We start from the raw sequence: 15850 nt of genomic DNA, 5'->3' as shown, positions 1-15850 counted from the left end.
TGTCAAAAATGATCGAAACGTCGTGAAGTTCGAACTTGATAGGTAACTTATCATGAGGAAACCATGTACCAAGTTTGAGATCATTAGCATTAAGAGTTTAGGAAAAAAAAAATCCGGAAAACTGTTCTTTGCGTGACGGACTGACAGGCTGACAGATGGAGGGATGGAGTGCAAACCTATAGTCCCCTCCCTTGTACACTGGTAGGGGACTAACAAACATGAGGTCAGATGAACCAATTGGAGCAGAAGAAGAGCACACATTTTCAGGAAAATTGGCTATAACCAAATCCCGTAGAGATGATGTACCGTTGACTTAGATCTGGCTCAGGAAGTTGACAGATTGTGTCAGTCCCAAAGAGTCCCTGAGGTGCCAATGCAGGTGAGACAGGTACCCACACCCAGCCAACTGATATGATTACAGTTGAAATCGCAACATATGAAGAAGGAAAGTTTGGTTGAGTGGATAGAACTTGGTCCCTGTTGTCAGACAGCGAGATGTAGATTGAGTCAACACTGTTTGGGGGACAGTATAACAAACATATGAACAAAAGATGGGAGCGGAAGGTAAGCCATAGACCGAGGTATTCCTGGGGGTGTTGTAGAGTGAGGGCAGAGTAAGGAATAGCGTTTTTGATAAAGAGAGCAACTCAGCCGCCAGGGCGAGGTTGAGATCGATAACATCGGAGCAATTGCAAACTGGGTTTCCTGAGATTTTCAAGTCAGAGATACGTTTAAAAACGTCAGGGATTCAGTGTAAGTGTTGGAATGATGGAAGTATTTACTTGAAAGCAGACTTTGAGTAAAAAGAAGAGTGAATTATAGTAGAATAGTAAATTCCACATGAGAGTAACAGGAAGTTTGAACATTGTAAAAGGCACTGTTTTTCCATTTGGGTAAATCGTGGAGGTGTATATAAACTGATGGTTGGTACAGACGTGGGAGCAATTACCTTTCTTTTTGGGAGGGGGGTTGGGGGGGTTGAAGAAGGGCAGAACAACAGGTTGAAGAAAAGAATGTTGAGCTGTGTGATGAATACAAATCGATCATAGTGGGGATGCAGTGTGGGAACGGAAAAAATTGCAGAGAGAAGGAAGTCGGGTGGTTCAGGAGGTGTAAGGTGAGAAATTTAATATATATATATATTTATTTAAAATATTTTAGGACACTAAACATGGGGTATACTTGGGAGGAATTGATGGAGAGTTAAGGGGATTGAGGAGAAAACAAAAGGGCTGAAGGTGATAAAGAGAAAAGGCAATTAAAAGTGATTATGGATTCAAACTCGGAAAAGGTAGGCCCAAAATAATCCGACACGAAAAATCTGACGAATACTCACAAATAGGCACAAATTCTAAAACAAAACCGAACTAGGAGCACACAGCAAACGGCATAAACAGGAAAAATGTGGCGAAAACGTCCGGGAAGACATATCTTTAAGGAAGCTGGCAGAGACGAAAATCGCACGACCAAAGCTTAGAGACCAGAACCGGAGTGGGGATGATGTACAATGAGGTAGATTTAGCTAATGCTCCTCTCATGCAAATATGAATAACACAACACAGCGTTTCATAAGATATGTTTCAATGGCTGCCCTGGGCCATCCATGTTCAAGAAAGGGGGAAACTAAAGTGTTTCATCTTGATGAAGATGCTGCAAGAGCATGCGAACCAGGCTGTTGTGGGAGCCCCCGCACTTGCTAAAGAAAAAGGGACGTCGAGTACACGAGCGACAATGAGAGCAGGAGAAAGAGAACAAAAGCATCGGCTCAGCATCAGCACCAACGATGTCCACGTAGTTTTAACAACCCCGTCTGACTGTCAAAGTGACCTTTGTGCAAACAAATTTAAAATCACGGCTTTGAATCAAACGATGAAACCAGAATGCTTGCACGATGCAACACGTAATAAACAAAAATAAATAATTAGCATTTATAACGTTCTGCACAACACACCCTGTCCTTGCCCTTTTATAAACCACTATTTTTTTTTTATAAACACCATTTCAACAAACAAAACTTTATCTTTCTACTAATTCAAAACTTTATCTACTAATTTTCTACTAAAGTTCATATTGGTGAATATCTCTGAAAACGCTGGAGATTTATCAGCTCTAAATGACTGCTCGCTTTTGCAATTTCTCAATCTGAAATGATCTCCAGACGAGTTTATCTCACCCTCATTTCCCTGCATTCTGCACACGGCCCAAAACAGTGTCAAATGCCATCTGCCTCACGCTGCTTTCTATGAGCATAAAGTCGAGCAGGTTCCACCTAAATCTGGTTAATAATCTTTATGTTGCTTAACTAGTAATACCGTGTTGAAGGATTCTTAATGGTGAGACAATGAAGGGCAGTTCACAACAAGCAAAAATGATGCTTGATCTCACAAAATCACACTCCCATATATTTTTGACCATATATCCCAGATATATATATACATATACAGTCACGTGAAAAAGTAAGTACACCCCATGTTAAGTTTTGACTTTTTCAACATATTTCAACATACACCTATTTGATCTTCATTTCAACAATATTCACAGATAAAGGTGATATAATATAACAAATATCATGAAACATTTACATTTTGTAATCCATTGTATAATTTAAATAAACATAAATGCAAATTTCGCATGTGGAAAAAGTAAGTACACCCCGACATTTATCACTTCTTCAAATACCTAAAATTAGAATCAGGTGCACCAGCTCAGGTGCAAATGATTAGAACATCGTTAGAGAGGATCTTGGAGCAACCTGTCTTATTTAAACCTCAGACATTTAGTTTGGTTTGCTCTTTGTTGTTGAAGTGTGCGGCGTCACCATGCCTCGATCAAAAGAGCTCTCTGAGGCCTTCAGAAAGAAGGTTATAGATGCCTACGAGTCTGGGAAGGGATTTAAAAAGATCTCCAAACAATTTGAAATCAATCATTCGACTGTCCGGAAGATCATCTACCAGTGGAGAAGATTCCAAACAACTGCCAACTTGTTCAGGCCAGGCCGCCCCAGCAAGTTCAGCCCGAGAGCAGACCGCAAGATGCTGAAAGAAGTCTCTAAGAACCCCAGAATGTCATCATGGGACCCACAGGTAGCTCTTGCCACTGTTGATGTCAAAGTCCACGAGTCTACCATTAGAAAGAGGCTGCAAAAATTTGATCTTCATGGGAGGTGTACCAGGAGGAAACCTTTGCTGTCCAGAAAAAACATCAGGACAAGACTAAAGTTTGCCAATGAAAACCTAGGCAAAGACCAGCACTTCTGGAACAATGTGCTCTGGACAGATGAGTCAAAGGTAGAGCTATTTGGCCACAGTACCAGAAGACATGTTTGGCGAAAACCAAAGACAGCATTTGACCAGAAGAACCTGATACCAACTGTAAAGCATGGTGGTGGAAATATTATGGTTTGGCGCAGCGTTGCTGCATCAGGGCCTGGGAAGCTCACCATCATATAATCCACTATGAATTCTTCATTGTACCAGAGGGTGCTTGAGGATAATGTGAGGCCATCTGTCGAAAAGTTGAAGCTCAACCGAAGGTGGACCTTGCAACTTGACAATGACCCTAAACATACCAGTAAATCCACCAAGGAATGGCTGAAAAGAAAGAAATGGAGGGTTCTGGAATGGCCAAGTCAAAGCCCAGATCTAAATCCCATCGAGATGTTGTGGGGGGTTTGAAACGAGCTGTGCATGCAAGAAACCCCTCAAACATCGCACAGCTGAAAGAATTCTGCATGGAGGAGTGCGCAAAAATTTCTCCCAGTCAATGTCAGAGACTGGTAGACAGTTATAAGAAACGCCTACTTGAGGTTGTTTCTGCCAAAGGGGGCAATACCACCTATTAGAGCCAAGGGTGTACTTACTTTTTCCACAGAAGGAAATGGCATTTATGTTTATTTAAATTATACAATGGACTACAAAATGTAAATGTTTCATGATATTTGTTATATTATATCACCTTTATCTATAAATATTGTTGAAATGAAGATCAAATAGCTGTATGTTGAAATACGTTGAAAAAGTCAAAACTTTACAGGGGGTGTACTTACTTTTTCACGTGACTGTATATATATATATATATATATATATACATATATATATATATATATATATATATACATATATATATATATATATATATATATAAGGGTGGTCGAAAATGTGCAACTCATCAAACAGCTGTCATAATTTTACAAATGTGACCCTATTTTTTATTTTGTGGTCACGTAAAGATGGTTTTAAAGCGCGGCGTTACGCGCGCTGCTTGCGAGCAAGGAGGAAGCGGACAAGCGGTAACTTATAAGCATCTTTATTTCAGGAGCTCACTGTAACACTGGCGCGCTCCGGGCTGCGCGCCCGGTGTATCTCATGAGGCCACGCCTACCCCTCGGGCGTGGCCACCGCCCACTTGGTGCGCGGAATGATGTCACCACGCCAGTGGGCTTTTGTGTCCGCCACACGTGCCCCCCCAGAATTCCCGCGCACCTGGAGGGCCAGTTTGCGGGGCAGACAAATGACCCGGCCGAAGCGCCCCCTGGCGATCGGCGGCGTCCGGGGTGCAGGGATGCCAGGTGGGATGCCCCTGGCTGCCCCTGGGATGGGTGCAGGACCGGGGGGCAGCGTGGCGGCGGGGCTGGGCGGTGCCGGGGGTCCGCCCGCAGGGGGGCGGCCCCGACGTGGGGGTCGGGCCACTGGCGGTGGATGGTCCACGTCGAGGTGGGCCGGCTTGAGGCGGTCCACCGAAACGCGGTCAGGAGTACCGCCAATGTCCAGGGTGAAGTGCTTCGCCCCGGTCTCCAGCACGCGGAAAGGCCCGTCGTACGGGGGCCGCAGTGGTGTCCGGTGGGCATCGTGGCGGACGAAGACGTACTCCGCCGTGCGAAGCTCCGGGGTGACGTGCGTCGGTGGGTGCCCGTGGCATGCCGTTGGCACCGGGGCGAACCTCTGGGCGGTCTCTTGCAGAGCGGAGCGCTGCTGTGCCGCGGACCATGGTGCCGTGGAGTCGGGGAGGAACTCGCCTGGCACCCGCAGCGGTTGCCCGAAGACCAACTCTGCCGCGGATGTGCGCAGGTCGTCCTTGGGCGCCGTCCGGAGGCCCAGCAGGACCCAGGGGAGCCTGTCGACCCAGCCGCCGTCGCGGAGGGTGGCCCGGAGCGCGGCCTTCAATGAGCGGTGAAATCGCTCACACAGGCCGTTAGCCTGGGGGTGGTAGGCCGTGGTTCGGTGCAGCCGGACCCCGAGCCCCTGCGCGACCGCCCCCCAGAGCTCCGAGGTGAACTGGGGGCCGCGGTCGGATGAGATGTCTGAGGGGGCGCCGAACCGGGCGACCCAGGTGGCGATGAAAGCCTGCGCGACATCGGCCGCCGTTGTCGACGCTAAGGGCACGGCCTCCGGCCACCGGGTGGTGCGGTCCACCATGGTGAGGACGTAGGTGAAACCCCGCGAGGGGGGAAGAGGTCCCACCAGGTCCACGTGGACGTGGTCAAACCGGCGTTCCGGCACCGTGAACGGGGCCAACGGGGCCTGGGTGTGCCGGTGCACCTTGGCGCGCTGGCACGCAAGGCACGTCCTGGCCCAGCCGCGGACAGCCTTCCGGAGGCCATGCCAGACGAACTTGTCGGCGATCAGCCTTTGGGAGGCCCTCGCACCCGGGTGGGACAGGCCGTGGATGGCGTCAAACACCTGGCGCTGCCAGCCCGCGGGCACGATGGGGCGAGGACACCCGAGGGAGACGTCGCACAAGAGGGCCGCGCCCGCGCCATCGAACGGCACCTCGGTGACGCGGAGGCCCGTGACGGCGGTCCGCAAGGCCTGGACGTCGGGGTCAGCGGCCTGGTCCGCTGCCATCCGGGCATAGTCGATGCCGAGGTGGACTGCGTGGGCGACGGCCCGGGAAAGGCAATCCGCCACCGGGTTGTCCTTCCCCGCGACGTGCTGGATGTCCGTCGTGTACTCGGACACGGCCGAGAGGTGACGCTGCTGCCGGGCCGACCACGGCTCGGTGACCTTGCCCATCGCGAAGATCAGCGGCTTGTGGTCGACGAAGGCAGTGAACGCACGGCCCTCGAGCAGATGGCGGAAGTGCCTGACCGCCAAGTGAAGCCCGAGCAACTCGCGGTCGAAGGTACTGTAACGGCGTTCAGGCGGGCAAAGCTGCCGGCTAAAGAACGCCAGCGGTTGCCAAGCTCCATGCACCCATTGCTCGTGCACCGCGCCCACCGCGTAGTCCGAGGCATCGGTGGTGAGGGCGATCGGTGCATCGGGCGCCGGGTGCGCGAGCATGGTGGCGTTAGCCAAGGCGAGCTTCGCGCCCGTGAACGCCGTGTCCATCTGCTCGGTCCAGGTAACGTCGCCTTTGCCCGGCTTACCTCGGAGAGCTTCGTGCAGGGGGCGCAGGAGCTGGGCGATACGTGGCAGGAACCGATGGTAAAAGTTCAGCATGCCCAGGAACTCCTGCAGCCCTCTGATCGTGCGGGGGCGCGGAAACCCCTTCACCGCCTCCACCTTGGCCGGCAGGGGGACGGCTCCGTGCCTGGTGACACGGTGCCCCAGAAAATCGATTATGGCGGCGCCGAACCGGCACTTTGCGGGGTTCACAATCAGGCCATGCTGGCCCAGGCGTTCGAAGAGCGTGCGGAGGTGGCGTAGGTGCTCTTTGCGGGACGCGCTGGCGACGAGGATATCGTCCAGGTAGACGTAGACAAAATCCAAGTCGCGCAGGACGCTGTCCATCAGTCGCTGGAACGCCTGAGCTGCATTCTTCAGACCGAAGGGCATGCGCAGGAACTCGAAGAGTCCGAATGGCGTGATGACCGCCGTCTTCGGGACGTCCTCCGGCCTGACGGGGACCTGATGGTAGCCGCGTATGAGGTCCACCTTCGAGAAGAAGGACATGCCCGCCAAACGGGCGGAAAAGTCCTGAATGTGGGGGACGGGGTAGCGGTCAGGAGTCGTGGCGTCATTGGGACGGCGATAGTCCCCGCACGGTCGCCATCCCCCGCCGGGCTTCGGCACGATGTGCAGCGGCGACCCCCAAGCGCTCTCTGAGCGCCGAACGATGCCGAGTCGCTCCAGGGTAGCGAACACCGCTTTTGCCACCGCCAGCTTCGTCGGCTCGAGGTGGCGTGCCCGGGCGTAGACCGGTGGCCCAACGGTGGGGATGTGATGGGCCACCCCGTGCTTGACGGCCCCCGCCGAGAAGGTGGGCCGCGTGAGGGCCGGGAAGCCGGCGAGGAGGCGGGTGAATGCGTCCGCTGCCGGAAGCGTACAGACCAACGTGGCCGGAACCGAACCGTTCGGCAAGCCGCTTGGCAAGCCACTCGTTGAGCTGCTCGGCGAGCTGGGCAACCCACAAGCGAGCGAGCTGAACGTCTCGGCCTGGACAAGACGTCTGCGCTTGACGTCGACCAGGAGCCCATTAGCGCACAGGAAGTCCACGCCAAGCAGTGCCATGGGCACGTCGGCGGTGACGAACGTCCATCGGAAAACCTGCCCTCCGAACCGCAGAGAGAGGCAGCGTTTTCCGTACGTACGGATGGGCGTCCCGTTCGCGGCAAGCAGCGCGGGGCCCCCACCCGCGGCGTGCTTGTCTGACGTGCCGGCGGGAACGACACTCACCTGCGCTCCCGTGTCGCACAGGTAACGGTGCCCGGAGAAGGTGTCCGTTATGAACAGCAGGCTGCTCGAACGGCCGGCGCTCATCGCCACTATTGAGCGCCGGCCCGGGCGTTTCCCGACCTGTTGAAGGAGCATGGCGGATGACACTGCCGAGCTTCGTGGCCGAACTTGGCGTGGAACCAGCACCAGGTGGTGGAGCTGGAGGAGCGCGGCTGGCTCCGCCAGGCCGGTGGAGTTGGCGGGTTTCCCCGCGGTGGCGGTTTTCGCCGCGGCGGTGGGCGGGGCGTGGCGGCGGTCACGAGGTGCGTATCAGCATGCTGCGTATGCTGTATAAGCTGATGCTGTGGATCAGCAGCATCAGCAGCATTAGCAGCATCAGCAGCATTAGCAGCATCAGCCACGAGGGCCGTGACGGCCACGCCGACTCTCGCCCGCGTGTCCGAAGCGGCGAAGTACTTGTCCGCCTCGGCTGCCAATGCTCGGGGTTCCGTTAGCCCGGTCCCGGCCAACGCGAGGCGAACCTGCGCTGGAAGTTGGCGACGGAAAAGCGCCCGGAATAGAGAACCGGGGGCTTCGTCGCCCAACAGTGACAGCATATGGTCCATTCGGACCGACGGGCGCGTGTCACCGAGCTCGGGGAGATCCAGGAGGCGGTCGGCCCATGCGTCGTCCGTGAGGCCGAACGTGGCTAGGAGTAGCCGCTTGAGTGCCTCATACTTGTGGCCGTCCGGTGGGTGGCGAAGGACGGACACAACTCGAGCGGCCGTGCCGGGCCCGAGGGAGGCGACGACGTGGCAATAGCGCGTGTCATCGCCGGTGAGGCGCCGAAGCTGAAATTGGGCTTCGGCCTGGACGAACCAGACTTCGGCCTGAGCCTCCCAAAATTCGGGAAGTTTGATGAAGTTGGCCATGGCAATGGCGTCGCGTGTGGAAGGATCGCTCCGGCAGATCCAACGTCGAGGGGGTCACCAGTAAAGCGCGGCGTTACGCGCGCTGCTTGCGAGCAAGGAGGAAGCGGACAAGCGGTAACTTATAAGCGTCTTTATTTCAGGAGCTCACTGTAACACTGGCGCGCTCCGGGCTGCGCGCCCGGTGTATCTCATGAGGCCACGCCTACCCCTCAGGCGTGGCCACCGCCCACTTGGTGCGCAGAATGATGTCACCACGCCAGTGGGCTTTTGTGTCCGCCACAGTTTCAAGTTTTTCCCATCGGAGTTCCAACCACGGCAAACAAATTTCATTTATTCATTCATTTCGGTTTATTGAAATAATTAAACACTGGACAAGGCAGTTCGAAAACTGAAATTTGTCAAGTTTACAATAATAAAAGTATTTAGTAAAACTTACAAATGTATATAAAAATAATTTTAATTAATAATTTAAATAAATTTATCTGCACACCAGCAGACGCTCATTTTAGAGAACTTTTTGCGACAAAGCCATATGTTTTGTAGGGTCTATCTAATGCAAGAATTCCACATTACAAAATCCTCAAAAGTATTGTTGAAAAGTTTAGAGACATTGGTAGTGTGAAAGACCAAATTATTTGAGAATGAAGTCAGACAAATTGTGACAGTCAACGCAGTTAGATATGCGCACATAATGCAGAGAAGATTCCTTCCATCAATGAGAAGGAATCAAGATATCACGATGAATCAAGTCATCTTCCAGGAAGACGGTGCACCATCGCATACGTCTGTTGGTGCTTGGGAGATTTTGAGACGGAAATTCCTGGGTGATCGACTCATTTATCGACAACCAATCTACTCTGGATGTGCCTCCTCCTGACTACGACCTATGGGGTCACTCAAAGCTAAAGTCTCTGAAAACAACCAACACATACTGCAGGAGTTGCAAAATAACCTCAGATGGGAAATCAGACGTATATCGGCTCCAGTTCTTAGCCAAGTTATTGATAACTTCAGTGTCTGTGTGGCAGATGTCATCCCGAGGCGTGGTGCTTGGAATGAGCACTTCTTCAACTACAAATGATATTGCTCCTTATTGCTTGTGGAAGCATTTTTTCACTATAATAAACAAAAATTTAACAAACCCTGTGTATTATTAGTCAAAAAAACCAAGTCGATCAATAATTTAAAAAATGGTTAAAAATGGAGTTAAATTAAAAGTTTCACAACATTTTGGACCATCCTGCACACACACACACACACACACACACACACACACACACACACACACACACACACACACACACACACACACACACACACACACACACACACACACTTCAAAACAGGCACTTACTTTTAGTAACGACACCCTCAAGGCGGATTATGTTGGGGTGCTCAAACTGCCCCATAATGCTCGCTTCACTCAGGAAGTCTCTTCTTTGCTTCTCACTGTAGCCTGTCTTCAGGGTCTTTATGGCGACCAGAACCTCGGGCTGCTCAGTTAGCCTCAAAACACCACGGTACACCTCACCAAACTCTCCTGCAAATGGAAAAAGGGACATCGACTGGCGATCGTTTAATCATCCATTACTGCACCAATCACACACATCATTGACATATGAATGCTTTCTGTATAGATGATCCAGTGGTATTTTCACTAAGGGAATAACGTTCTCAATTTTCATGCTCTAAAAGTCATCCATCTGCTAAATAGGGTGTTTAGAGTAATTAGCTTTTTATCCTTAATGCTAAAAACAGCAGCTATTGTGCTGTATATTCGTGAAGTTGAACAATATTTCAATGTTGATTGCCCTGTTTCGTGTTCTCATTTGGGGAGTTAGCTGATGATACTGTGAGCCTAGTTTTAATTATCCCAGAAACTGATGATTTGTCCATTGTCTATCAATGTGCTTGTCCCAAATATAAGATATGTGCAAGCTGTTCCAAGTGATATGGAGCCATTAAAAATAAATTTGAAAGATAACTATATATATATATATATATATATATATATATATATATATATATATATATATATATATATACTAGGTGAGGTACTATATATTGTTGTGGATATGAGGATTGTGTTTTTTTTATTGTGTTTTTATTGTATAGTAAATTGTTGTAAAATATCGCCTTCCTGCCTCCAGTCTGTTGTATAAAGGTCAAAGGGCGTTCCGGTAGTTAATTCCATAAAGCATACATTGAAGGACACTATAATACCCTTGTTCAGTAGCTTATATCCTTATTATGTGTGTTAGGGTAAGGCTGTGTCTCCCATTAATTTAAATACTCCATTTCACCAAGTGAAATAAGAGTAGATCCCCTTTCATTTCATTTCAATGGCCAACTGCATTTTGGGCGGTTTTCTTCAACCACCATTGGCCACGAGGCAAGGTTGGGGAAGAAGGGCGGGTCTGGACCTCGTCATCAAGGGCGGAGCCAGAGGGCTGTGCCCACCAATCAGGGCCGAAGGAGCTCACCGATGGGCGTGTCCGGGAGGCCGGCGGCTTGATTTGCCCGCGGCGATATAAAAGAGCGCGCGCGGAAGCCGTGAGAGAGGTCCATGACAAGAGTTGCGGCGAAGAGATCACCGAGAAGAGAGTTGAGTAAGGGATCCCTGAAGAGAGCAGCTTGAGCCACCGCGGCTGCATCAACAGCAGCTTGAGCCACCGGAACTGCAACCACAGCAGCTTGGGGCCTGGACGGACGTTTTGAGCAGGACCGAAAAGGAACGGCGGCTGCCAAACACGCCGATTGTGCTGCGGTATCCGTGGCCCAGCCTCCCCCCTCCAAGCCATCCACCTCCGCCATTCCTATCATCATTCCCCGTGTGAGTCGTCTTCGTTTGTTCTGTCTTGGGGTATTAATTAAGCCAGTTTAGATAAGCTAGTATTTTCACTGTGTCACCTGCTTTTTCCATGTTCCCTGTATATAACCTTGACTGCTCCTTTTGCTTGTGTGTGTAAATAATAAATCCCGTTACTCTTCTGTACGTCTTCTTCCTCTTTACATTCGGTCGCTTTAGAGGTTTCCAAATTGAATATCTGTGGCGCGATCCGGCCAACGTTCGGGAATCGGGTTTAGTCGGGGAAAACTGTTCGGCCGCGGAGCCATCCGCTCGGCAAACAACATCCTTATCCGCGGACCGTAACAATATATATATATATATATTGGTCTTCTTTGTTGGTCGAAATCTTGTCGAGAATTAAAGATCAACCGTCCTGAAGCTACGTCCGCGTCTTATTCAATCTCCCGATTATTTATTTAATACAAATGAGACGCCTTGCTCGTACTGTGGAGTTTCTACTATTTCTCACAGTTATGTATATATATATATATATATATATATATATATATATATATATATATATATATACGAGGCGAGGTTCCCCAGGGGAATTCAATTTAAATATGTATTTAACTATTTCCTGCATGAAAAATTGGGGAATGTTGCCCTCATGGTTTCGTATGAATTATCAATTTTTGGCAAAATGTGATTGGAACACTTTCCCTTTTTTAACTTGTTTTTATTAAATTTTATTTTTGAAACGCTGCACAACAAATCGCTACAGCCTCAACATACTATCTTCACAATACGCATTACTCGATCGCTCCTGTGGGAAAAAAACAGGCAGTGTATTAGCACAAGACCTGATCGAGGCCTGAAGGCCAATTATCTGGTTTTATCTGGGGTCAAAAAAAAATTCATACAAACATAGCCCTTGTTCTTTCTCTGGATGAAGGAGGAGGCAACGAAGAACGGGCGGTTTTATACGTACACACGTACACAACCTTACTTGATCGTCATATCTCTCTAGCTTCCTTGTATCACTTTCTCAACTCCTATTATGATCTTTAAATTACATTCACTGTATTAAACACCTGCACAGCAAGGTTTGTACATTGCTGAATGCAAGTACATTGTTATTTTGACATTTTGTGCTGAGGATTTGACAAACCGAATGTATATCACATCCTTGGCACAAAAAACCCAAATGTATATTAATTACTTTACCCCTCATTACAGGTGACAAGTATTTTTTGAAACCATTGAAACCATCAACTTCCCCGATAGTCAAAGGAAAAGGCAATTATTGGTTACTATCATAGCGTATAGCTGATTTAACACCTTTTTACTACTCCATCGTTTGGCTTGTTTTTCAGCCCTGAGCTATCCCTGACTATTTCTCTCACCAATTGGCAATTTGAATCTCTTTCAGGTGCCAACAGCTTTTCATTTCTCTTCCTAATTTAAATTACTGCATTGGTCCCCACACCTCTTCCTTCAATGCAAACAGTTTCTGCTTGCCTTGCTTTACCTCCCATTCACTTCCTTCCCAACTGCACAAAAAGGTAAAAATCTCAATGATATTGCAACAGTGGATGAATCTCTATTCTGAAACTGTTAAAGTACTTATCCACTTTCTGAAAACTTGGCAAAGCTGCCAACGTCTGAAGGAAGAAATGAGTGAAGTAATCACCACCCCACCTCGAAAATAAATAAATGAAAATATTTTGGGCTCAAATATAGTACGCCATGTATTAAAATCCTGGAAGTTCTAGAATCCTGGAATTCAAAACCCTCCCACCCCCCCCCCCCCCACCCTCCCAGCCCCACCCCGCCATCCCATGCCTCCTCCCCCCAAGCCCTCTCCCTCCCACAGATCTTTTGATGTCCCTGTTCTCTGCTGTTGTACTTGTGTGCTTCCCTCTCTCTCCCCATCTTGTCTCCCGCTCCCTTTATTGGATGTTTTGTTTGTCCGTTTTTTTTTTTTTGTGTTTGATGTTAGCCCTTACACGAGCCTCAATCTTGTATACAAAAAAAAAAAAAATAGTAACTCCACATGTGGACAATGGAGCATCAGTATCAATATTTCCAATAATATTAAAGTATTTATTGTATATACTATTATACCATGCCAACTTTTACATGCAACAGGTGAGAGGCTGGCCATGAAAACCTTGTACGCATTGCTGTCCATTACCTGATCACGATTCGTCTCTTAATGTCCTTGTCTCATATCTAAGATCAATTCAAGATTCTAAAATATTTCATTCCAAATTTGCTACGACACGCGGAAAACATGCATTCGTTCGATATCTGTGATAGATAATACTACGAGGTATAATATTCAGTACATTAACAGGTAACAAAATGGCGATGTCCTCCAGCATATCCATCGCGAGTGAGTCGGACGCCTGCTTTCATACTTCTTTAGCTCAAATTTGCTATAGAGTATTGTGTCTTCACTTAAATTTTCTTACGGCATCAAAAGATGTGGAATTATACTTTAAGTTGGATTTTTTTTTACCTAGCCTTATGTCATACTAAAGACGATCTGTTTTTTTTTAAGACAAGATGGCAGCTCCGACTCGGTGACTGTGCGGTTTGAAATCTCTCAGATGGGACGAAAATATGATGTTGCCAACGTGCAATGCATCTCTGATTGAGACGGCGCAGAGAACACTTGTTACAAACAACAAAACGCTCCTCGTCCTCGGCTTTACCACTTGACTTGCCTCCTGTGCTGGAAGCTGAATTGACACGTACTGTGTTAAATTTTAAGTATGATTTCCCTTTCAAGGAACTTCAATGCAAGGACTGGTCATTGGGCCCATCAAGCGTGTCTACTAGTTGCCAAAATTTGGTTTATCACAGTACGTGTCAATTCTAATAATTTTAACACAGTACTCCACTGATGCTATTTTTCAGGTGAAACTGCCAAAATCAAGACTCTATTCACCTTCACTCTTTCAATCCTCTTTTCCTCCGCCTCTGGAACAAACTCCCGCACTCCCTTCAATCCCACTCCTCCCTCCAGGTCTTTAAAACAGCTGTTCACCACCATCTCTTATCTTCCCCCATCCAAAACCTTGATCTTTTCTACCCCCGTTAATTCAACCCAGATACACTTTTCTGAAATTCCCACTTCTTTCCTGGAAGTCCTAGCTGTGTCCATGTGGTTTTTACCTCTCCCACCCCCCCCACCCTTCCCATGCCTCCTCCCAGTCCCCTCCCCCTTCCCACGCCTCCTCCCCCAAGCCCCCTCCCTCCCACAGATCTCCCGATGTCCCTGCTCTCAAATGTTGTGTTTGTGTGCTTCCCCATCTCTCCCCATCTTGTCTCCCGCTCCCTTTATTACGTCTTATGTATCCGTTTTTTTAATCATTAATGTTAGCTCTTACACGAGCCTCGATCTTGTATACAAAAAAAACAAAACTTGTGTTTGTTTGCTCATGCTCTATTCTTTTTAAATGCTGAGTGTAAAGCCAGGAAACAACATGTACAATTTAAAAAAATCTTTGGTATGACGATTAGGGTTCGAACCACCGACCTCGCAGACTCAGAGTGGACGCTTCAACCATCATTCCACCGAGTCTGGTGATTTAAGTTGCAACAATGATTGCAAGTTTACACAGCCAAGCAGGGTAAAACCGATTGCTGGAATATTCCATCTGGTTCAACTTCGTAATCGAACAAGATGGCCACCACCGGACGATGCATGTGGGCAGCGGGTGACACTTTTGTCTGATAGTTTTGAGAAACTTGTTTCAGAAAATATATTTCAGCACCTTCATCTGAGACAGTTCAGAGACGATTACTGTTGTCGTTTGAAGACCTCCCCCTGCAACAATGCACTGATGATCCAAATGGAGGCAATAATTTAGAGAACATTACTACAGCAATGCAGACTTGTACTCGTATGTATGTAATCTTTGCAACATGTCACCAAGGTGTGCGTAGATTATAATAACTTCTCAATGATTCCAGTGAATAACCCTTCTTTTCACACATGTTTACAAAATGCAATCGTTATTGCAGCTCAAACCACACGATTCAATCATGCAATGTTCTTTGAATTCCAGGTCCCTTTACATCTCTAAGGTTTGAGGCCAAGTGATGTCATGAAATTTCTGTTCCACTCATTCTCTCCTGCAGTATGGTTCCTGCGTGCACGATGGCAGATTTATTTTTGTACGCATAGTCGAGGCTCGTGGAAGAGCTTGGACACTGCACAAATCAGGATGCAACAGGACAAAAAAGGAGCAGCAGAGAGGGGGGGGCGGGGGGGGGCACCAACAGCAGAGTTGAAGGCCAAGATAGAGGTACACTTGGGCAAGCAATGGGTGTGGGGGATGAATGGGGGTAGGAAAGGACACGATGAATACAAAAGGAAACTCTCAGGAGGGAAAAGCTAGAATATTGGAAGACTTGGGATGTGGAGGGGGGGGGGGGGGGTGTCGACGGTAGAAAAGATCACGGTTTTGGGATTGGGGAAGACCTGAGATGGCGATGAACAGCTATCTTGAAAACCTAGAGGG

The 15850-nt window shown here is 48.6% G+C and overlaps 1 protein-coding gene across 1 annotated transcript in view; it reads right to left on the bottom strand.

Annotated features, from left to right (window-relative positions):
- LOC137436708 (ephrin type-A receptor 5-like) overlaps window positions 1-15850 on the bottom strand; it is a 386742-nt gene that overhangs the window by 57950 nt on the left and 312942 nt on the right. The window contains exon 11 of the mRNA XM_068130715.2: window positions 9879-10064. Within this exon, the coding sequence (XP_067986816.2) occupies window positions 9879-10064 (186 nt within the window). The remainder of the gene's footprint in view (window positions 1-9878; window positions 10065-15850) is intronic.

This window comes from Myxine glutinosa, chromosome 11 (assembly GCF_964187855.1).
Source record: "Myxine glutinosa chromosome 11, kmMyxGlut1.1, whole genome shotgun sequence".
Classification (NCBI taxonomy): Eukaryota; Metazoa; Chordata; class Myxini; order Myxiniformes; family Myxinidae; genus Myxine; species Myxine glutinosa.
The sequence above is the reverse complement of the archived record's forward strand: the minus strand, read 5'-3'. Positions and strand labels throughout refer to the sequence as shown.